The sequence below is a fragment of the Dermacentor variabilis genome, chromosome 1 (genome assembly GCF_050947875.1).
Source record: "Dermacentor variabilis isolate Ectoservices chromosome 1, ASM5094787v1, whole genome shotgun sequence".
Lineage (NCBI taxonomy): Eukaryota > Metazoa > Arthropoda > Arachnida > Ixodida > Ixodidae > Dermacentor > Dermacentor variabilis.
The window spans coordinates 169,224,373-169,248,054 of NC_134568.1; the positions used below are offsets into that span (position 1 = coordinate 169,224,373).

A 23,682-nucleotide genomic window follows, 5' to 3' on the forward strand; every position below is an offset into this window, starting at 1 on the left:
GGCCCCTAGGGAGTCCGAAAAATCAGACGCTGACTGCACAATTGTCCAAGAGGATGCTTCAAATAGTCTGTGTGGCGAATGCGCAGCCTAAGGAAAACAAGAAGACAAAGGACCTAGGCATTGAGAAATGAATGGGGAAGGAAGCACGCTGCTGCTTTTTTGAGGGAGCTTACACTCTAAGAGCAAAGTGTCGGCGGACATGGAGATGCAGGTGTCTGTCACCCAAGTAAAAAAAAAAATCTCTTTAAAGCAGTGAAACGCAACACTGAGGCCTTGTGGGTGGGCTGAGTATGTCAGGACAGTTGAGGTTGACTTACCAGCTGTTGCGAGAGAACCTAACTTGTGATAAAGTTCGGGCTGCATACCAGTTAGCTTGCTAACAATCGATAGAAATAGCTCATAGTCGAAAATATTCTGTATGCATCTTCTTTTTATTCACATTTGAGAATGTTCGACTCAGTTTGCAATGGGTTTTACTATTTTCCTTTGAAGATATCTTATTCGCTGTGCATTTTACTAACCCCTCCCTTCTGTTTTCTTTTTGAATAAAATGAACACTACCCCTTACTATTCAAACTGGATTAAGTTGTTTTTTTATTTTTTAACATGCTTACTAGAGAGTGACACCATTGGGCGACATGATGTACGGAGCCCCCCCGTCTTGACATAAAACAAAGTTCTGTGTCACTCAGGAAATATTGCAAAGGGACTTGGGGAAAACCTGGAAAACTCAGGGAATTTGGAAATGTCAACTTGGTAGACACCCTGAAAAAGCGCTCACTTACTTGGATTTAGGTGCCTGTTAAAGAAGGCCAAGTGGTCAGAATTAATCTGGATTAAGCCGTACTGTGGCCTACCTCATAATCAATTTTGGCTCTTGAAACTCTGGAATGTAATAATTCCTTTTAGGTGCTCATATGCACACTTATGGTTGTTTCATGTTTCAACTGGCCACTGATGCATTTGGGAGCCTATACATGAGTGTTCCTAGTGATATTTCCATACTAACATGTAGTGCGGAAATACTAACATGTAGTGCAGTGGTGCTTTTAATGGTTTGCTTGATGGTCAGTGTTTTTCACTGTTTGCTGACCACGTGTGTACCTGAAAAGACGTATGCGAGTGATGAATTCTGTGTCAGGCAGTATTATCATTTTCTTTTGCTAGTTGTAAAACCTCCAGGTACATGCATGGGATAAACATGGACCGCTAAATCGAGAGTGCCAACCAAAATTATTCTGCCAAATAATATTTTTAAAAAATGTGGTTTTCAATGGAACCAAGATTAGGAAGTGAAAAGACAGTTACATTGGGGGGGGGGGGCAGTTTTTGTTAAAGCAAAGTAGATTTATCAAGGTTTATCTTTTTTATGCAGTAGCCTCCATAACTATTTTGCTTATTGTGGCATATCTTTTTAAGCAGTGTTGCTGTTACTGCCAGCCTTCATGAGAGAAGTAACCAGGGTGCCTTTAAAGTAGTCTTGCGAATTCTCTAACACTGTCGTGCAGACAAAATTAGTGTCATTTCTGATGTATTAATAATGTTTGTTGAATGTGGCATTCATCACAAGAAAAGTTGGAGCAGCTCACCAGCACTTATTTTAGGGCCTAATGAGTAGACTCACTCGTAGATCCTTACAGCTGCCAATAAAAAGTCAAGAACAATTGGAATTTAGAGAAAAGCAGGCACGCTTTAAGTAGCTTTAATAAATTATGCTAAATGTGTTGACTGTAATGAAATGTCTGCGGTGCTATTAGCATTGATCGAGTCAGTATCCCGCCAATGACTGTGTTTAAGCTTGTCATGGCTGTTTCTCATTTGTGTAGCTTATTTCTAAACATGAACATTGGGATGGTTTTGGGAGTGAAAATTCTACAACGGTCTTCTAGAAAGCACCTGGTCTGATCAAGGAAAAGGCTATTATGATGCGTAAAGGGGTAACTTGCTGTAGTAGGGGTTTTGAATGAAAGTCTGGTCGTTACGTCGATCTTTTTGTTAATTCTTCCCTAACGGATGTTCTCGACCAGTGCCCATGCATTTCTGTGGGCACAAACTTTCATTATTTCAATCCTAAAATTGCCCTTCACCAGATAATTCAAACTTGTCAGTCAGCACGCACGTGCCTGATGCCTATGGTGACCCTAATAACAACTCCTTTACTGGCTGTGTGTATTTTGGCAGAGCTTTAGGGGGACAGTGAGTGCGTTTAACACACGTCATCTCCTGTTGAAAATGCCTATTTTCTACCTGTCCTAGGAAGATTTTCAAGCAATAATCGTAACACACATTGTCTTATTATGGTATTTAGCTGATTCGAACACATCTTTTTTCTTTCCTTTTTTTTTCAAGAAGATTGTGCCAGAAATTGCTTCCACAGTGCAGTCAGATGCGAAACCAAAACTGCCTTCGTGGCATTTGTATGTTTTACTGCTCAACACGAATGTATTGCGGCGAAGCTGACTTCAAAACAGAGTGAGGCAAAGCGGACTTCAGAAAGCCATTGTACAACACATATTAGACCCTCACCTCTTTTTGTTGCTAAAGAATAGTTGCGTGTTAGATTTATACTTGTTTAAGAGCTTTAATGTCATTTCTATGTAAGTTTTCTACTTTGGACATACAAAATGTTGGTGCGCAATTGTTTTCGGGGCATGTTAAAATTGGGCAAATAATGCCAAAAGAATCAGCACTTTTTTTGCATCTGGTTTAATTCGACCCACCTGATAATTTGATCAATTTTGTTGGTCCCACCAGGGTCGGATCACCAGAACTTGATTGTACTAGTCTGCATACAACCACATGGTTCCCTGCAGTTTGTACCTTCGCACTCTCTTGGAGAAGGAAAGTGTTCATTAAGTCTTGGGTTGAGAAATTGACAAGGCCACGCAATGATTGTTCACAAGGGTTTCTGAGCCGTGTGTTTGAGACCCTTTGGCGGGAGGGTAGCTTTCCTATGTCAAGAATGAGTGGTATCTTCTGCTGTACAAGTAATCTGTTGTGAGGTAGAGGTAAAGTATCTACGTTTTGCAAAGCGTGGGTTGTCATGCAGTTATTCATGGCCCCTTCTGGAAACATCGATTGCCTAAACACAGGCAGGGCTCCTTTCAGAAATTTGAGTTCAGATATTTGGAGTTGCTAGTTTGAGTTCGAGGGGGAAGTGGTGAATTACTGAGGACATTTGTGCTACAATTGAGTAACATTTACAATTACCATAGAGGAAATCGTGTTTAACTTTTTATGGATAAGTGTTGCCTGCAGGTAGCAAAAGAAATTTTTTTCTTGACAAGTTTGTTTTTTGAATATGGAGTTTTTGGCTAAATGTCTTTGGCCAACTCAGAATTATAAGCAGCAGGCATCATTTGTTGAATTAAAGCAGGAACAGAGGACAAGGAGGATGAAGTGTGGTGTGTCACTCCCTTTCTTTTGAGAGATGGTCAAAGGAGAAAGACCGATGCAGAATTCCTGGCTGCAGTGGTATTACAGAGTTGACATAGCAGAAATGCACTGTGCACCTCTGTTTCCCATTCGACGATAACTGCCTGTACCATTTCCACACGAACCAATAGGTGGCCTTGGGCGAAGCTCATTTTGTGTTCTCCCTGGTGTTTCAGTGTTCTGCTGCTCCGAGTTTCGATTCCAATCTTTCAAATCAAAGAAAATAGTAGCAAAACTATCGTAGTAGCACAAGCATCCTCACATCTTGCAAACAAACCAGGGAGAGTATTCTGTAAGTGTCCACCTAGTGGGCATGTCCATTTCGTCTGCTGCTGAATTTCTGATTGGCTGGGCTGGGGTACACATCAGAAGGAGACAGGCGCTCCCAGCCAATCAGCACTTCAGCAGCAGATGAAATGGACATGTCCACAAGGTGGACACTTACAGAATACCCCCTACAGATGTGCATGCCTGTCTGGTGATGATTGGCTGACAGTGTGTACTGAACATTCAGTTATACTTTGAGCACTTGTTCCACTATTTCATTAATGGAATTTGTTACACATTTATCAACAACAAGAGCAGAAGATTCACAGTGAACCAAACCCCTTTCTTCCTAAAGCAAGCACGAATTGTGAAAATTCACCATTGTGTTCGTGATTATATCATTTTGTAGCACAATACCCACAGAAGTAAAAGTATCACACTCTCCTTGTACTATTTAAGAGTAGTCTAAAAGTCTATCTACTCGAGATATTGGCTGTGTCACTTGTAGCATAATTTGTATTTAATAATAGTATCTTATTTTTTCACGCATCATAACTACATTGTGCATTGTTAGCAGTTTAGCTGTTGTGTAACTCTTTTAAAGTTCATTCAACACTGTCATGCTTGTACTATTTGCTATTACCAGCTCGCCACTGACTCTTGTATGTGTTGCATTGTGCACACTTTAGGATAGGAGGACCTCCTGGCAGTACTTGTAACTTTAGGACTTCCAATAGCACTTGATATGTATTTGTCACAATTGACCTTTAGAAATATAACTTCACAAAGCTATGTATCTTCTCGTGGTTTCTCTTACCCCTGCCTTATTAGCTTGCCACATGGCTTTGTGGATTCTTCGAGCATGTTGCACAAATCTTAATACATGTATGTGCTTACACAGTAATTTGTCTGCCTCAAGAAAAGGGAATAAATGGGAACAATTCAGTGCTTTTGCTAGCTTGAGAATGTGGACAGTTTTCTGTAGCTGCTGTGTGTATGTGACCGATGAAGTGATGAAAAATGTTAGAAAAAAGCTGACCTCTGTTACAAATTTATCTAGGGGAAAGGGTGATAAAGAATGCAACAAAATTTAAGAGTAGTGCCGTGACTACAGCTATGGATAGGGCATGTAGGGGGTTATCTCGCATTAAGCTGTGCATCAATCCTTGAGGATAGAAATGGGTATTGTAGTATTATCTGAGGTGATGGTGGAAGCAGCCTGGCCCTCATGTGCACCTGCTGCACCATGTCTTGCAGAAATGTACCCTTATCCATGCTTCAAGGGCACTAGCCTGCCAGCACTCCCCTTTCTGTTCAATGGCAGCATGCAGGGAGTGCACTGTAGGGAGCGCATGTCGTAGAACACTTGAATGCTCCACTTAATCTTTACCCGAAGCCATCCCCATCTCCACAATAATGAGGAACAAAGTGTTGGAACAGGTCGGTCTTAGAAAGGCTCAGGTAGTACCCAAGCAGACAGGACATATAGTCATAGCTGTGTGGAAGACGAGTTGAGGGGAACTGCTGTGGCTTGACAGGAGGGTAATTTTTAACCACATGTAGCTCTTTTATTAAAGTGTCCTGTCAAAATGATTCTCTGAAGGTATGACAAAAATTGTTTCAGGGCCCCTAATGGTCAACCCTTTAAAGTGAAATTTCTTAAAAGCTAGACATTTTGGGAACCCCTCTTCAGTTGCTCTCAGTGCCTTTCTGATAATACGAACCTATTGCCAAAATTACTTCACAAATGGAGAATTTTTAAATTTACATCTTAGTTTCCATTTGTTTATTAGCCAGAATGAAGCCGTATCGCTTTAGGTATATAAAGTGGTGCAGTTGCACCAGAAGTTAAATTTCACTTTGCAGTGGAAACTTTTGTGGCTTGTGGTCACTTGCTATGGTGGCTCAGCGACTATGCAGTTCCGCTGCTGAGGCGTGACGTGGGTTTGATTCCTAGCTACAGTGGCCAGATTCCGATGGAGATACAATGCAAAAACTGCATGCTTAGATTTAGGTGAATGTTCAAGAACAACACTGTAAGCAAAACCTGTAGCCATCTACTATAGCGGCTTTCTCTGCACAAAAGTTGCTCTGGGAAATTTATCCCAATCAGCCAGTTGGTCAGTTTTGCGATTCAAAGTACGGCTGGTCTCCTTGAACTGTGCTATATTAATAGAGTAACATTCATGGCTTTATCGCAGTTTCACTGTCATGTTCATTCCCTTCCTAGTACAAAAGCTATGTTTATTAGGAGTTCTATCTGGCTGTGCATTTTTATTTCGTCCTGTGTTAGTTGCCCTCCCCTTCACCCACTTAAAAGTTATTCTTAAAATGTTCTTTCTCCAAACAGGCAATGTCTATGTAAGAAGAGGTCCACGATTTCAACATCAGAGGCAGCAGCATGGTCATGCATCAGCAGAGGCACATGCAGATGTGAGTTTTTTTAAGGTATCATCATGATGTGGGAGGGTTCATCACCTGCTCTTTTTATTTACTCTTTCTGTTTTGACAGTGGTTGTTGACATTGCTCTAATTCGACTTCCCAGACTGATAGCATGAGTATTTCAATTGTTTTGTTTCGTTGCAGAAACACAACTTTCCACTTGAGGCGATGTACTTTTTAATCCCGGAAAGCTACGTCATATCCCTCAAAACTAGTTCATTGGTTGATGTTTCTCATGAGACAATTTCCTGTATGATATAAAGGTTTTTTTGGAAACAAATAATCATGGGATCACCCATTTCATTCAGTACTGTCTGCGCCTGTTAAAACATACTTTTGGATATAACGGATGACAGGGTGTCTACCAACCGGGAAAACCGGGAATTCTCAGGGATTTTGAGTAGTCTGGAAAAAGTCAGGGAAAACTCGGGGAATTTGGGCCTCTATCAGGGAAAATTAGCGGAAATTTTATTGAAAGGGTCGAAAGTCGCGGTAATGCTGGATCGAGTAACAGACAGGAATCGTAATGAATCGTCTTTGATGCCCTGTCGTCGGCAGGAGGAGTTGCCAGTGTACAGTCAACGAGCGACTTTCCGCATTCCCGATAATTTCGACGGCTTCGCGGCCCCGCCACATACCACGTAGAGACAACGTATAAAAACGTGTGAAATTTCCGACGCAAGAACTCTTCGCCGTCTGAATTTCCGGATGTTTTGCCATGACCGCAGGTCCGAAGCGGCAATAATCAAAGGCACCACCACTGCCGTTTTGATTACTTCACCACCTCGAACCGGCACTCTCGCACGCAGATCCGCTGGCAGCCGTTGCCACCACTGCGGCAACGCTAGGCCTAGCTGCTTCGACGTTCGCTATGAAGCTTCTTGCCATTGGGTGCCGAGTTGTTTATTGAAAGAATTAGCTGCTGTCAGCAATGGCACGGACTCCGCCTTTGTGGTCCTCGCGATTGGCTTAGAAACTTGGAAAACACGGTGCGTTGTGTAATGCTGGTTCCTGAAAGTCAGCTTTGCCTCTCTACAGAAATGTTACTTGGTGAAGCTTACGCAAAAGTATTGCAGTGAAGCCTAACAAGCATGGGAAGGGGCCACGGAACACAGTATGTATTCCTTAATTATACACGCAAGCACCCGGTATTTCCGGTCACAGTGTGAGCACCAATATGCCTAATATGTGTACTGACAGGCCTTCAGAGCGTTTTCGAACGTGCCTGTGGCGGTTTGAGCCCCCTAAGGGCAGTAAATGACACGGATTTATTTTTTTCCAACTGGCCGATTTTTCGGACGTTTTCGCGGCCCCTAGGAAGTTCGAAAAATTGGTCGTGGACTGTGCAGCTGACCAAGATGCTTCAAATGGTCCTTGGGGCGAACGAGTGGCGGAAGGTGGACAAGAAGAAAAATGACCTATGCATTGAGGAATAAACGGGAATGGAAGCTTGCTGCCGCCATTTTGAAGGAGCTTGAGCTCAAAAAATAAAGTTGTGGCTGATGCTGAGATGCAGGTGTCCCTTATCCAAACCAAAATAAACTCTTTAAAGCAGTGAAACACAACACTCGGGCGTCGTGCGCGGGCTGAGAGTGTCAGGACAGTTGAGGTTTACGAGCTGTTGAGAGAGAATCTCAATTGTGACAGAGTTTGGGCCTCATCCCACTGAGGTTGATATCAGTTGATATAAATAGCTCATATTCGAAAATATTTGCTTCTATATGCATCTCCTTTTTATTCGTATTGGATAATGTCCAACCCCATTTGCAATTTTTTTCAAAGACACTTTATTTGCTGTGCACTTTACTAACCCATGCCTTCTATTCCCTTTTTGAATAACAAACACTGCTCCTTAGTATTCAAATTGGATTAAGTCATGTTTTTATTGTTTTCATGTGCTTACTAGCGAGTGACAGCATCGGGCGATATGGTTTCAGTCCGTCTTGACATAAAACGTAGTTCTGCATCACTCCAGTAAATTCGCAATGGCACTCGGGGAAAACCTGGAAAACTCAGGGAATTTGGAAATGTCAACTTGGTAGACACCCTGGATGACTCTTCTCACTTGGCTTGGTCTGTGTACACAGTAGAACTTTAATACGACCCTCATTAATTTGGAAGATCAGATAACGTGGACTCGTCCCCTGGTCCCGGCAGGCGTATACATTAATTCACTCAAACTCGTTAATTTGGATGTATTTGGCCATACATCAGTGAATTTGGACAACTCTCGGAGCTCAGCGAGCGCGATGCGCCGCAAATGTGTGATGCAAAAGAGCAAAGACAGCACTAGCGGCCAACTAAAACGAAGCGGCAGAGTTATGGCGTCGCCATAGTCATCAGCGGAAATCTTACGTAGATGACAGGAATGCCAAAATGCTTTGTCCATACTTGTGCCTTTAAAGCCTTTTCTTGCATTTATTGTCGCGCATAACACCCTTGTCTGCTGCGTGCCTTCATGGCTGTGTAGTCGTCATCCATGATCACATCGATAGCGACCACGGTTTCGTCTGCAGCAGTTGCAGCAAACAGTAGTTTAATGTTGGTTTGGTGCACATGCCTTCAAAACTGCATAGTCACCATCCATGATCGTGTCGATAGCGACCGTGCTTTTGTTGGCAGATGTTGCAGCAAACGGCAGTTCCGCTTTGACTCGGTGCATGCGTCGGCTGTGTGCCTTCAGGACTGCAAGGTTGCCGTCCATGATTGTGTCGATAGCGGCTGCAGTTTCGTCCACAGTGATTTGGGTAAACAGTAGTTTAGTGTTGATGAGTGCATAGTAGTGAAAAGCATGTCTCAGATAAAGACGTGCACCGTGACTGCGCTGCGAGCGCTAATCAGTCACGAGATGACGAGAATTGCAGCTTCCACTTTTGCTTTTTTGCAAAATAGAAATGGGATTTAGTGCTTCATCCAGTAAATAAAAGCGTGTTGATGTATTGAGCATTTGTTGATTGTTTTCCCGATACCTTCGATAATTCGACATTCGATTAATTAGAACATTTTTTTTGGTCTCGTGACATGTGAATGAATGAAGTTTTGCTGTACAATCACTGCACCAAATTTCAATTTTAATGGACCCATCTGTAACAGACTATCTGGTGCATCTGACAAATTTTTGGGTACATTTTGTCTAGATGGTATAAGTACAGTGTATTTTGCTGAGGCGATGCTTGCATGGGGCAGTGCACTAGATGCAACTATTTCCGGCTACTAATGGAATGTGCGAAAATGCACTTTTTGTGAAGGAAGAAACATGCTAGCAGCAAGCTTCCCACAATAGTCTGTCGTGCAATGCTCAACAAAGAGTTTTCGGCTCGACTCACCGCCGCCCACTGCTGTTAACTCAATGACGGGCAAGCTCCAAGGGCGCCACTAGGCCTAACCAGCGTAGCTTCAAAACTGTAGCATATGGCGCTTGAAGAAAAACCACTGACGATTGCGAAATGCGTTGTTTTGATAACGCTTTATTGCTCATCGCACCTATTTGCACAGAAAAGACGATTGGCTGCTATTTGCGGCGTCTTGAGAGCAAAGCGCATGATGTGGTCGAGCCATCTCGCATGCAGTGCACTGGCGGCCAGACGCGAGCACCCTGTTGAACTTGCCTTGTACCGCACCGCTCGCTCGTACTGCAGGTTTGACAGCAGTCATCGCTTGTCGCAAAAGATAAAAAGTAAGACATTTAATTCACTGACCACTGTTTTGTATGAAAAACAGTAGTTCGTGTTTGTATCACTGGGGAGCCGGCCAGCAGGCTCCCTGCTGTTGTGCTGGCTGTTAATCTTGCCATTGTGCAAGGGTATTTTATGCTCTAGTGTGGGGAAACTAACATTTTTAACTAACATTTGTGTACACTGTTCAGGGACTGCATTTAGTTGCAGTCTGGCAAGCATATATGAGGGAAGTTTTTGAATTCTGTTTGCTGCTATGGTAAAGATTTGTATTCATTAGAAAAATATCAAATAACGCATTTTTCAGTTCACAGCTTACTTTCTGTATGTAGGCCGGTACAACAGAAGAAATCGAAGTGAACAGGGGCTGATGCACATATATACTCCTGCTGTGTCATTTTCAGCAAGCTTCATTTGCAGGGGATACCAGCTAACACAGGGTCATATATCTCCTCTGAGAACTACCATAAATTGTCCTGGTTTTAGATAAGGAATACAAGTGCCACATTCTGGAACCTGTCAGTGACAACTTTGATCAAGACATTTGGCTGAAACCGCTACTCAAACACCAAAAGAACAGCTCGAAATCAATCTAGAACTTCTGTAGAAAGTTATATTTGAAGAAATAAGACAGTTTTTAATCCTTACTAAGCAACGTAAGGTTCATTTGAAGGGTTTCACAAAATCCCAGAAAAATCTTTCTGAAAAAAAGTCAGTTTCGCCTGAAAGGCAAAACATTGATTGCGATAGCAAGTTATTAGACAGCTGTATGAATTAAGGTTAGTAGTTTTATCGGCTGGGTAAATTGCAGTAAACATTCGCTTACTAACTAAATTCACAAGCATGGTCTCATGCCTGCACAGGCAAACATGAACAGATCTTGCTCGATGACTCTGGACACTTGCTGTCAGAATGCTGGCATGAAGAAGAGTAGCAGCAATAATGAGCGGATGCTTTGGGCTGCCTCTATCTTGTAATGGGTCTCCAAAACTTGAAAATATGCGACCTCCAATGCTGGGCGGGCTAGAACATAACACACACGGAGCCACAAACCATCTCAGCACATGTAACCTTTATGCCTACTGCAGATTATCTCCAAAATATGCCACACGGCCATGCTCAGCCACGCCACGTGCAGCAACAGCCATGATTAAATTGGTGACATGCTCCCCACCCTCTCTTTCCCCTCCCTCTCTTAGCGCTCGCTCCCCCCTCGCCCAGTGTCAAGCCTCTCACGCAAGGTGGAGAGAAATAATGAATAAAGGGAAAATCAGACATCCACCCGTTCGTAGCCATTGCTACTAACGAAACCCATACGGGTTCCTCGAAAGAAACGCCTCAAGAGTTGAAGAAAAATTCTTCCTTGCGGGTTTCCGCAGAACTACTACGTCAAACACTTGCCTTTGCTTCGTGTTGTCGACAAATTCGACTTCGCCCTGCGATCTGCTAGCCGCCTGGTTTGCTGAGATGGTAGAGCGGCTGCCCCGAAAAGGCGGTGGTCCCGGGTTCGAGTCCCGGACCAGGACAAATTTTTCTTCAACTCTGAGGCATTTCTTTCGAGGAACCCAAATGGGTTTTCTTTGTAGCAATTGCTACGAATGGGTGGATGTCTGATTTTCCCATTGTTCATTAATTGGTACTGTGTCAGATGAAAAAGCTGGCCTCAATTATAAATTTTTCTATGAAAGTGAACAGACTTTTGGAGCCCTCCTCATAAGCTTACTATGGGTAAGCCTGTAATTTTTATTGTGAAAGGGTGGAAATGATAACATTGGAATTCGTGTGGTTATTTCTTTACAGAGCAGTTACAGTGTGCTACTGCAGATGATGCCCATCATAGTGTTGGTGGGAATGTCTCTCATGTCCAGCTTCCTTGTCCAGGACCCCCCTTACAGCCTCGTCAGAACAGCGTTAGTCTTGTCTTTCTTTTTTCTCTTGTTTATCTCGCTGAATTTTGCCATGCAACTGTGCTGTCCCCTGCACAAGTGTAAAAACTGGCCAACTTCACTTGATTGATGTAGTCTTACTGTGTAATCCACTTGTGACAATACCACATATGCTTTACTGCCTATAAGGATTACAGCGCATAACCAACTGTGTGCAAATCAATGCGCGCTTAATGCCAAAAAATAATGCATATATCTGCTACAGCAAAGAGCAAGCTCTAATTATTCTATTTTCAGTTTAATGAGGTTTGAATTAGCAATCTTGTAGCTTTTTGGAAGACTGTTATGATTTGATTTGGTGAGCAGGCTTAAAGGTGTCTGTCACAGATGCCACTGAGAACAGTGGCAAATGGAGGCTGACACAGCACACAAACATATATTCGCAGAAAAAATTAACATACTACGAGAAAACAGCACTCCGGCAGGCAAATCTCTCTATAAAGCATTTATTATAGCAAAGTGCGCTCATGGTGATCCATTGTTCCACGAAGCTGCAAGGGCTGTGTTGCTTGGATTGTTGAAGGTGAGACGGCAAGCAGGCTCTAGTAGACTACTGCATCTGCTGAGTTACTGGAGCGGAAGACAAGTCACCTTGTAGTCCCCTCTGGGTGTGGATGCACGGTGGGATGTGACCATGTCGGTGACAACTGTTGGCCGCCTGAAAGTTTATGCCTGACCAAAACTGCTTCTCTGCTTCTCTTCTTCACTCTGTCAGCCCCTGCCGACTTGGCCTCTTCTAATTTTCTTCACTGCTGTGCACGTTCCACTTGCCATCTTGTGTTTCAGTGCGCAAGTGCTTGCACTGAGCATGCACGTGATGTGCTCCCATGAATAAATTGGTGGAATGCAGTTACCCTATTTTTGTGCGTATAACCCGCAACAGAATTGCAAAAAAATTGACACTAAATTAGGGGTGCGGGTTATTTGTGAAGTTCACTTTGAAATGTGGCTTCACGGCAGCGCGTGCAGTGCTCCCACGAACTCACACCTGAAGGCCAGGTTCTTTGCCATTCTGTTTTATTATATCTATCTCCTAGGGAGACCCGCCCTCCCCCCACCCTTGCATGTTGAAGCTCCCCTCTCTCCTCCATTGACGCCCATTCTCCTCTTTACAGATCGCCATTCTGCGTTTAGTAGTTAGTGGATAGTGCATGGACGGTGCCGGTGAACTAGAACGAGGATCACGATGAGCTGGCATTCAACGGCCATCCTAGTGCAGCAGAAGCTGATTATGAAGCTTTCACACGACGGGGCAAATTGAGACTTGCATGTTTTGTATCACGTGTCAAATGTATGTCACCCGTGCCCGCGGTGCTCCCTCGGTCTGCATGAAGTGCTTCGCGCTTACTCCCTTCGCTGTTGCCCATGCGAGGGCTGCTGTGTCTGCGCTGCCATCCTTTGTTGTGCGAATTACAGTGTACACTATAGTGCAAATGTTAGTTGCGAAGTGATCCAATTCATGTCGTGGGAATGATTCGTCTGCAGTCACGTCCATTGTGGGAACCCAGCTTCATCGGCATTGCTGAAGAATGGGGAGGGGTGGGAGGTGGCAGAGCCGCTGGCCAAAGATACAATGTGGACAAGTTTTGTATTTGTTAACGGAGCCATTTTGCAAGGATTTTAGCATTGTTGTACGCACTTGCTTCTCTGGGTTATTCGTGCAGATTTTTCTTTTTTCTTTTCGTGCTGTTGTAATTGGATTTGCGGTGTATATGCAGCGGCAGGTTATATGTGGAAAAATACGGTAATTTTCTGGTGTTTACTTGGCTTACGGTCTGTCCAGCACATCACAGAGGTATTAAACCGTGTAAATGGGTCCTTGACATTCTTTTGAATTCCTGTAGCACCAGGAGATATTGCCAAGAAGGCCTGCTTGTCATTATCAAAGTGGCTTCAAATTTATTGGGAACAACCATACTCGATACCTCCATGTCTCCACAAAGACTTCAAAGAATGTTCACACTCATGCTCCTATGAAGTAAATGGTTGCTTAGCAGCCATTGAGACGTAATACACTGAGCAAAATGGAGTTATTGGCATTGACTTAACAGTAGTCCAACTTGCTACATGAATATACTTGTTAAAGCATTGTATAGCGTCCAAGATGTGTTAAGGAAATCAACTGAATCTGGCTTATTTGGTTCCTTTGATGCTACATGCAGAAATATAGGAACAATATCAAGTGCAACTAAGTAGATTTTTGATGATACGAATCTCAGGACAACACAAAAATTTGCATCACCCGAAATTCGTATCACTGAAAAATGTTTAAAAAGATCAAGAAAATGGGGGCATGCAGGTAACATGGGCGACTCGCTAAAGTTTTTCTATGTTAATTTTTTGTTGATCCTGAGACCTTCCTTTATAACAAATATTTGGAAACAGGAGAATTTGAGAAAATTGAATTTTTTTAGTGTGTTTGTTGTCTTCGAAATTCGGAAGAAAATCTGGATTCAGGAGGTGCTATCGCACCACTGATCTGGTAGGCACGGCTTTCCATCGACACAGTGCAGCCATCTTGGTATCGCCATAAACATGAGAGGTTGGGGATTCAGGTAGCTGCAGTGCTGTATTTCTCCATGCAGAAATAAAGCCCAACAAAAACAAACATGAAAAGGCGAGAACTAGCATCGCAATTCATTACTGCAGTCAAGTGACACGCAGGGAGCATTCCTATTAGCTGACGCGAAATAGAATGTAGGACACACTAGAACTCTGTAGTGTCTCGTGCTACTGGCGCGCCGGGGATCCCGCTAGCAGCATGCTGGGTATCGTGCCACTGTTCTATTGCTTTTATCATCGACTGCGGCGCAAAAAGTGCTTCGCAGCATTAGAAATTTTGAACATCGTAAGTTACTGGACTAGGGTCGGGTCTTTTGAAAAATTTATGTCAGGTGGGATCATATCACTGAGATTCTGCTGTATAATTGTCAAGGTTCTATTAGTCCTTCTGAAAGTTCTATCACATTGTGTTTGTGTTTTCTTTGAAAAATGTTTGAGGTTTGGCTAAAACAGTGCTTTGAATGTTACGTTTACAGAATTGTGGTTAGTCTTTTTCTGTCCTACATTTTGGTTTTGCATATAGTGGCATACACCCTTCTGGATTGCACAAGCCATTTTTCTTTTTTCTTTTACATGTGTGCAGGAAACACCAGTACGAGCGAAAAACTATGAATTTGCAACTGTCTTACTACGTGAAAGAGAACTTCATGGCAGAGCACAAGAGCAACATCTACCGAATAGAGATGGACGTGGAAGCTGACCACATAGCGAATCTACGGAGCTCCTGTTTCCGGGAGAAGAACTACAGTCAGTTTTCTGCCTTTGTCTTTGAAGAAGCACTAAGGAAAATGCTATGTTAAGTTGGATTGGTAGATTGCACTTCTTGTACAAGAAATGCGGGACCTTTACCGATACTTCCTACTATTGAACCATGTTCTATGGAACAGTGATATATATGGAATAATAGCTTATATCAAATGCTTGTGAATTACTTGCATTCAAAGTTTTGTGCACTGAGTCACAAGGCACTTCAAATTCTCTAGTGCCAGAACACTTTCACTTTGAATGCATGCTTAGCTACCTATTCTACTGCTGTGTGTGCTGTCCTCTGCACTCTTTTCGACTAACATATTTTCTTAGGGGGGGGCCATTCTGAAGACTTTGCGCATACCTCCTATGCTATTGCTTTCATAAGCGCACATGGCTTCATGACTCATCTTGTCACATGCCTCAAATGTATCAAGGTGCAACATGCTCTCTGATACTTCCGCGTAGTTTGAGGAAGCCAGGGCACATTGACAAGCTGAGTTATATAGTCTCAGAAGTATCGTAAAAGCTCACCATGTAATGTACAGTCGATACCATTAGGAGAAGCACACTTGCAGGGCCATAGTGCAGCGTTCAATACAGTTGAACCCACTTATAACAGTATTCAAGTGGCACGAAAATCCCATTGTTATAACCGATAATTGTTATAACTGGGTTGCATGAAAAAATCAAAATAGGAGGATGGCATCACTTTGGTGGCCCCAAAAAGGGCCTTTAAAAATTGCGAGAAGGCTGCTACGGCAGCTTGTCAGCTTCAGAAATCCAGAAGAAACGATGAGGCGAGATCGCTACAAGCATCTCGCCACGTAACTCTCACTGGCTTGCACGAGAAAAGCCTATGTCCTTCAGCCTTGCATGTTTTACACAAAGCTTGCCGACATTCTTATCCAAAGCATCTAGGTGCTCCATGTCATGCTGTGGAAGGTTCCTCATGAAAACAAAGCCGCGGAGAAACCGAATCATGTGCCGGGCCTCCTGTGAGAACAACGTTGAGGCAGCCTGCCCTTCCACGTCATTGCTACCATCATCACTATCGCTATCGCTATTTGATGCACGTTCACGACGATCACCTGATCGGTAGAAGCACTTAGTTTTCAAATCTATAGCCGTGCACTTTCTTTTCACTGGCAACGTCGTGCACTGCCTATGATCAGCGGGCGCATAAGCCATCTTCCATTTCGACGGTGAGTCAAACCAACTGTTGGTCAAACGAGGCTGAGAAACTGCGTGGCCAGGAACGATTTCAACACAAGCAACAAATATGAACGCGAGCGATTAAGCTGTTAGCAGAACTGCACTGAATGAGAAGAAAGCGAGCAACATGCGAGCAATCTGCGAGCAGCACAGTTGGCACAGCCCATTCGTGTTTGGAGGGGTGGAATGGTGACGGCAGAGAGGCCCGCAGAGATGGCTGGAAAATGAGTGCGCGGCGGCCATTGGAGCAGCGGCCCATCGTGCAGCGGTTGAAATTTATCTTTCTTTTTTTCTTTTCAAGGATTTCGCATTTCATTACCTTTCGGCACTGACACCTAGCAGCTAGACGTCCTCGTTATAACAGATAATGCCGTATTGGGGCATTGTAGTAAGCGGGTTATCTCACCATGGAAAACATACAAAAGTTGACTGTGCAGCAGCTTCTCATTGTTATGACTGATATATTGTTAAAACCGGTATCGTTACAAGTGGGTTCGACTGTATCTCGAATGTGGCAGTGAACAGGTGTTCGATATATAGAAAAGAACAGACTGGTGGGCTTAGTTGGTACTGCATAACTTGCAGTAAGCACAAAAGAGCACGCAAGACGACGGAGGAGACAAAGACACAGCACCGTGTCTTTGTCTCCTGTGTCATCCTGCGTGCTTTTTTGCGTCTTACCTCGAGTTCAATGTGCGCTTAGTGCAGTGCTATACTATTGCATGGTATTTCTGAAGGGGTGTTATAACTGTTCGATATGCCCTGGTTTGATATGTCCAGGGTTGATTGCACAATATAGCGAGGCTTTGTACTTGTGAACCTGCTTATTTCTGTGCATCAATGTGCCCTGGCTGCCTCAAGCTGCATAGAGTTGTCAGAGAGCATGGTGCAGCTTGATACACCCAAGGCAAGTGTGCTTCTCTTAATGGGATGCCATCACCTCTCGCATCATCGGAAATATTCATGCCAATGAAGCAGCATGGTTTTGGCAGATGCTGTCAAACAAGGCATTGAATCTGAAGGGCAGTACATGCCATGGAGGAAAAATAAGCAAGGTTCGTGTATGAAGATATAAATGGCTTGTGCAGCAAGGGTCTTATTTGTGCTCCATGATGGCGAATTTGCTTTGGTAAGCTTTGCTGCGACACAGTTGTGTAAGGCAGTAAACCATACTGATAGAAATAACTAATCACTCTGCAGTGAAGCAAACTACATGCAGCTGTTCATTATTGTAAAGGGAATCACCATGCTGCTTTAAGAAGCTAAAAAACCTCCTGGTTAGGTACGGCGCCACAAGAAAGCCTGGATGGCACTCAGTTTTTTCACCAAGTGGCTCCAGGCATGGGATGCCAAACTGGAGATGTTGGTGCTGCCAGTTTGTCTTTGTGAGCGGCCAAAACGAATCTGACCTCAACCCCCACTATGACAGGTTTTTGCATTATAGTTTCTATTTCATTTAACAAATCCGCACACCACATTTGAACTTCGCGGAAAGACCATCGCGGCACCAGCACACTAGAATCGCGGGCCCGTAGTCCATGTTGAACATGCTTCATTTGTGCTCACAGGGTTGCACATGAGTGGGAATGGATGCTGATGTTCTGTAGGCTGGAATCCGTTTTCAAATCTGAAAGTGTCTGTTTGGTCAACTCGTTGCAAACATATGGCGATTGGTCATTTAAATGGCACATTGTAATCAACACGTAGCCAGTTGCATTCACGTGTGTTTCTCAGTACAAGTGTGCTGAAGGTGGCACGGTGAATATTCATACGGGCTGTTCTGCTTCTGTGCTGTGTCCATTTCTACCGTATCCTGAGTAAAAACACGCAACGAGCACTTCAGCGTGAATGAGGTGTCCCACAGTTTCGTGGCCAGCCGACATGGGCTTTTAAGGTTACTGTTTTTATCAGTGACCATTCCACAGCGTGAGCGACTTGTAACGTTTCGTATGGGGAGGAGGGGGTAGGTGAAGTTCTGTGTTTTTGCTGCAGCCTTGGAGAAAGAAATAGATAAACTCTTGCTTTTCACCATCTCAGGAGATTGTCCGAGATATGCGAAGTTTTCAGATAAACTTCAGATAGGCATATTTTATATCTTCAAATTATCTATATATCGAGCAATTTTGCAACCTTCGCAGTACAATGCAAAGGTTGTGGGATCACTCCCCGCTTGCAGCAAGTTGTTTTTTCATCCACTTTCATTTCCATTAATTTATAATTTCTTTATTTCATTTATTAAGCGCAAGTAATTTCCCCTATGTTGTCCTTGGTGTCACTGTTCGTTGGCTTCTTATGATTCTGGAACAGTACACTAAATCATTCTGGAAGAGCCCACACCACACACAGAGGATGTCTCCTAAAAACGCTCAATCTTCCCTAGTTTTTGGGAAACAGTCATCATTGGCCAATAGGCCAAATTGTTTGCAGTATCCAGCCCACGATGTCATACCATCCTGCCGTACTCCTTTTTTGACATTGCACCTCCGCTATCGCATATGATGCAATAATGAGGTAATCGGGGCACAGCAGTCGACACCATTCTCATGGTCAGATGTTGGCTCCATTGCAACAATCAGCTGAGCCAGGCCCCGATGGTTGTTACCCCTTTCACAGACTGCAGCTGTTGCAGACACCTTGAACGGACATTGACGTCATTTCTTGACCTGTCAGCAGTCCCATGACCCTTGCGTTTTGTCTTTGTATAATATGTCAAATGTAACAGTCTTCCGTCACAGTACAAGCACCGATACTGGCAGGCCTTCAGAACTATTTCGTAAGTGCTTTGTCGTGGCTTCGACGGGGCGGCCGGACGGAGGACCTACGGTATCAGGCCTAAATGGCAAGGGCGCGCAGCGCCGCAGGAAAGGAGCCGGACTACTCAAGTCGGGAAGGGGGACCAGGCAAAGAATGATTTTATTTCCGCGAGGGGAAACGCAGCAGGCAACTTGCAGCGTTTGGCGTTGAGTGGCGCCCTGACGTAAACAACCCAAAACTAAAACCAGAAGCCAACACAGGATACCACATCACCTCTCCCTTGTGAGGAAAATGCGCTACTCGCTCTCCTCGCAACAAAAGCAAGTCATGAGTTACAGAAGAATACATGTTAGCACTGTAACATGCGTGTTTGGTGGTGACATCTTTGACTTCCCCATTTTAAGAAAAACACACAACCTGAAAACTGAAAATGAACACAATTGCACTACAGTTCTGAAGAGTTTCAGTACCCGTCTTGGGAAGACGATGAGATGCAGACTTGCACACACAGATCACACATGAAAAAGAGTTCACAGAGCACAAAAGTAGGCAGTGCAAACAACTGTGTGCCCCCTGGGACAGCACTGATGGGTGGCTCATTCGCCCTGAGCCTGACTCGAGACAGCTCTGTGGCTGTCGTGGATTGGAGATTGTGCGTAAAAAGCACTTTACACTCCCAAGAAGTTGGGATAGTGCTCCCGTAAGGATGCTAACGACCTAAGTAATGTTCAAAAACTTTTTGACATGAAAGACAAATTCGTATGGCAGCTATTACCGTAGTGAAAATGTGCATACTACATGCTTATGCTGCAGGAAATGTAATGTACAAGAAATGTATGGTATGCCTTCTATGGGGATGCCAAGAAATCAAGAAAAGTGTTCCTACCACTAGGACCCACCGATAAATCTGCAGTATAGCAGTAAGTACAGCATGCACATTGCACCCTTTATGCTGCCATAAATCCCCACATTTGAAGGATACTACTTGCGTACTGTTTACCTAACAAACATGTAAGGAAAACTTTTGGCGTAAAGAGCTGAATTTGCATGGGAGGGTTGAAACCTCTGTAGACAATAAACCAAGGCAGAAAAATACTTGGAAACATAATCCTTAAACCGTACTGGAGGTTGTCTATGACGTGTAGATCTGCGGAGGACTGGTTCAGGTTGTAGAGGAGGAACAGCGGAAGTGTTACTCATACAGGGACTGGAAGGTGCGTCAGTGTCCTGAGTGTTTTCAGGAGCAGTGTCTTGGAGTGGAGTGTCGTATGGACGTTCAGGAGGCTTTTCTGCACGGGGTCAACCCGATGGCGGTAGTGAAACAGGCAGTTACAAAGACGTGGCTGCCTCAGGAAAACGGGTACCATTAGGAACTAGTACCCGAACTGGAAGGTGGAAAACTATCGTCAAAGGATGTGTCATCATTGAAATGACTCCTTTCATTTGTTGTTTCACCCTGACATACCGAGTACTTCACCAGTTTAGACGCATTCCAACACTTGCCATTTTCAAGCTGGAAAGTACCGCGACCTACTTTGCAATAAATCTTGAATGGACCGGAGTATTTAGGACCAAATTTCCATGAAGTACGTACCCTAACCAGATCGCCTGGCTGAAACTGAGGACATTGGTTGCGTGATGACGATCCACATACTTTTTAGTATTTTCCTGTTTTGCACGTACTCTATTCTGCACTTCCTGGCACAACTTTGGAGAAGCAAATTCAGGATGAATTGGAGGCATGTTTGCGACGTCCAGATGAATTCGTGGTTGTCGACTATGGAGCAGCATAGCTGGAGAAACATCGGTAGTCATGTGGAGTAAACCTGTAAATTGCTAAGTATTCTAAGACCGCAAGCCTGAGGTCTCGCTGTTCCAAAATAGCAATCTGTATGAATTCTTTAAGGACACTGTTAAATCTTTCTACCTGGCCATTGGCCCGGGGATAGTAAAGAGAAGACAAGAAAGGCTTAATGCCTCTTTCCTTCAGGAAGTTTTAGAACTATGCAGAAACAAACTGTGGTCCATTGTCGGACACTATAGCATCAGGAAATCCTTCTCCACTGAATATGGACATGAGACTGCGCATGATGGCTTCGGATGTGACGGAAGCAACTTCAGGCCACTTGGAATGATAGTCAGCCATGACCAATGCAAAGCTTGCATACTGTAGAGCACGATCAAGAGGGCCTATTATGTCTATGGCTAACTTCTCCCATGGTCTTAATGGCCATTCGACAGGTTGTAATGGTGCAAAAGATGGTTTGGCAGATTTATCTGCTTGTTGGCACACAAAGCAGTTTCCCACAAGTTCCTCAACTTGCCTATCCATGTGAGGCCACCAGTAGATGCCTCTCAATCTGAGCTTGGTTTTCGTGATGCCTAAGTGACCTTCATGAGCAATAGACAGGAGTGTCTGATGCAAAGAAGCAGGAGGAACGATACGTTCACCTCGGAGAAGCAGATTATCTATGTAGGACAATTCGGACTGTACAGCAGCATATGCCTGTAACTCTGGCTGAAGGTCCACCGCAGTTCTCCATCCTTTTACTAATTTGTCTTTTAATGCTTGGCATACTAGATCTGCTGGTGTGGCTGCTTGGAATTCCTCCTTTGTAATACAAGATAAAACTAAAGACACTATTTCCTCATCTAGTGCTGGTTCACATTTGGGAGGGACAGGTAGCGTGACAATGCATCTGCAATTACATTTTGGTCACCTTTACAGTACTCAATGGTGAAATTGTAATATAGCAATCTTGCATTCCACCTTGCACTTCTTAATGGTCGCTGTCGAGGACCCTTTGAAGATAGCAATGCGACTAGGGCTTGGTGATCAGTTCGTAGAGTGAACTGTTCACCCCACAAGTAAACATGCCAGTGTTCACATGCAAACAGACATGCCAATGCTTCCCGTTCGCCTACGGAGTACCGTCGTTCTGCGGAAGATAACGTACGAGAAGCAAAAGCTACTGTAAAGAGCTCATTTCCTCATTTTTGCTGTAGGACGGCTCCAATGCCAACGTCAGAAGCATGAACCGTCGCAACAATAGGAAGATGCGGATGAAACATGCGTACCGCTGGGCATGATGCAAGTACGTCTTTAATCGCCTGAAAGCTGTATTGATTATCCCGAACCCAGACAAAGGCTTGTCCTTGCCTTAGGAGTTCCCTTAGCGGTTCTACTACGTCGGCATACTGCGGGATGAATTTAGCATAATATCTCGTGAAGCCCAGAAATGAATGTAGAGCCTTTTTGTCCTTAGGCTGTGGTGGCTCCATGATTGTCTGAATTTTGCTATCTATCAGTGAAATGCCGTTTGCAGAAATTTTATGTCCTAAGAAAGTTAATTCTGGGACACTGAATATGCACTTGTAGTTAAGCTGCATGCCCGCATTACTTATTCTAGACAGCACGGTTTGCAAATTTCTGTCATGGTCACGTTGAGTGTGACCCCATACAAGAACATCATCAAGGTAGCACAAGGTGCCTGGACAGTCTTTTAAAACAGATGACATGATCTGCTGGAAAGCGGATGGTGCAGATGCCAAACCGAAACACACACGCTTGAAGCGAAAAAGACCGTCATGAGTGATAAAAGTAGTAAGCTCACGGCTTTTCTCGGACAATAAGACCTTATGATAAGCTTGACTGCAAGTCCAACTTACTAAAGACAGTAGCACCAGCGAGTCGATGCAACAGTTCGTCAGCCCTCGGTAGCGCAAAGGCATTCCGAACGACGGACGATGAGCGGAGAAATCCACTCGGACGCAGTGACTCGTTCGATGGCATCAGCTGATTCCAGACGTTGCAGCTCCGCGGAGACTTGCTCCCGGAGAACTAGAGGTAGAGGACGCAGTTTCGCTGAGACTGGTTGCACTGAAGCTCGGAGACGAAGGTCGTGGACGAAGCCCTGTACAAGTCCGAATTGTCCTGAGAACAGATGGGCGAACTCTCCTGGAGCGTTGTGAGGAAGAGGCGGAAGCTGGATGCTTGGGTCAGCTGGAAGTCCTGATACTTGTTGACATGTGAGCGAAGACCCTTGAATGTCAATGCCCAAAGCTTGAATGGCGTCTAAGCCCAGAAGAGAAATGCCTTGGTTCGTGACGTGAAATGTCACTACTGCAGCCTTGTTGTAGTACTTGACGAGCACGGAGAAATGTCCTGAATGAAGAATTTCTTGCTGCGAATAATTCTTGAGTCGAAGACTCGAAGGAGATAATGGAAAAACCTTGAAATATTCTTCGTATAAGGAGCTGTTCATCAGCGACACCATAGCTCCTGTGTCCACGAGCAACTTGAGTGTAGTATTCGCAATGAGGACTTCGGCGTGAATTGTTGCCGGACGGAAATTCGGTGCTTGAATTGTAAGCACAAACGGGATTGTAGTGGCTGAGTCTGTATCAGCGGTAACGGAAACGAGCTGCGTTTGAGCAGGAGACTGTCGCTGCGTTCGGTTCCTCGAACGGCAAACCGAAGCGTAATGTTCCACTTTTCTGCATGCCCGGCAGGTAACGTGCTTTGCCGGACAGGTTGGATCGGATGCGATGTGGTGAGGTGAACCACATCAGTAGCAATGGACTGCGATGTCTCAACTGGCTTCGCTGAGTTCGGGCCGGGTGTCACATTGCCCAGCCT

The 23,682-nt window shown here is 44.2% G+C and overlaps 1 protein-coding gene across 1 annotated transcript in view; it reads left to right on the top strand.

Annotated features, from left to right (window-relative positions):
• Positions 1-23,682, top strand: part of LOC142587916 (dnaJ homolog subfamily B member 14) — a 108,614-nt gene that overhangs the window by 80,145 nt on the left and 4,787 nt on the right. Inside the window, exons 5-7 of the mRNA XM_075699289.1 lie at positions 6,053-6,135; positions 11,620-11,729; positions 14,911-15,074. Of these exons, the coding sequence (XP_075555404.1) occupies positions 6,053-6,135; positions 11,620-11,729; positions 14,911-15,074 (357 nt within the window). The remainder of the gene's footprint in view (positions 1-6,052; positions 6,136-11,619; positions 11,730-14,910; positions 15,075-23,682) is intronic.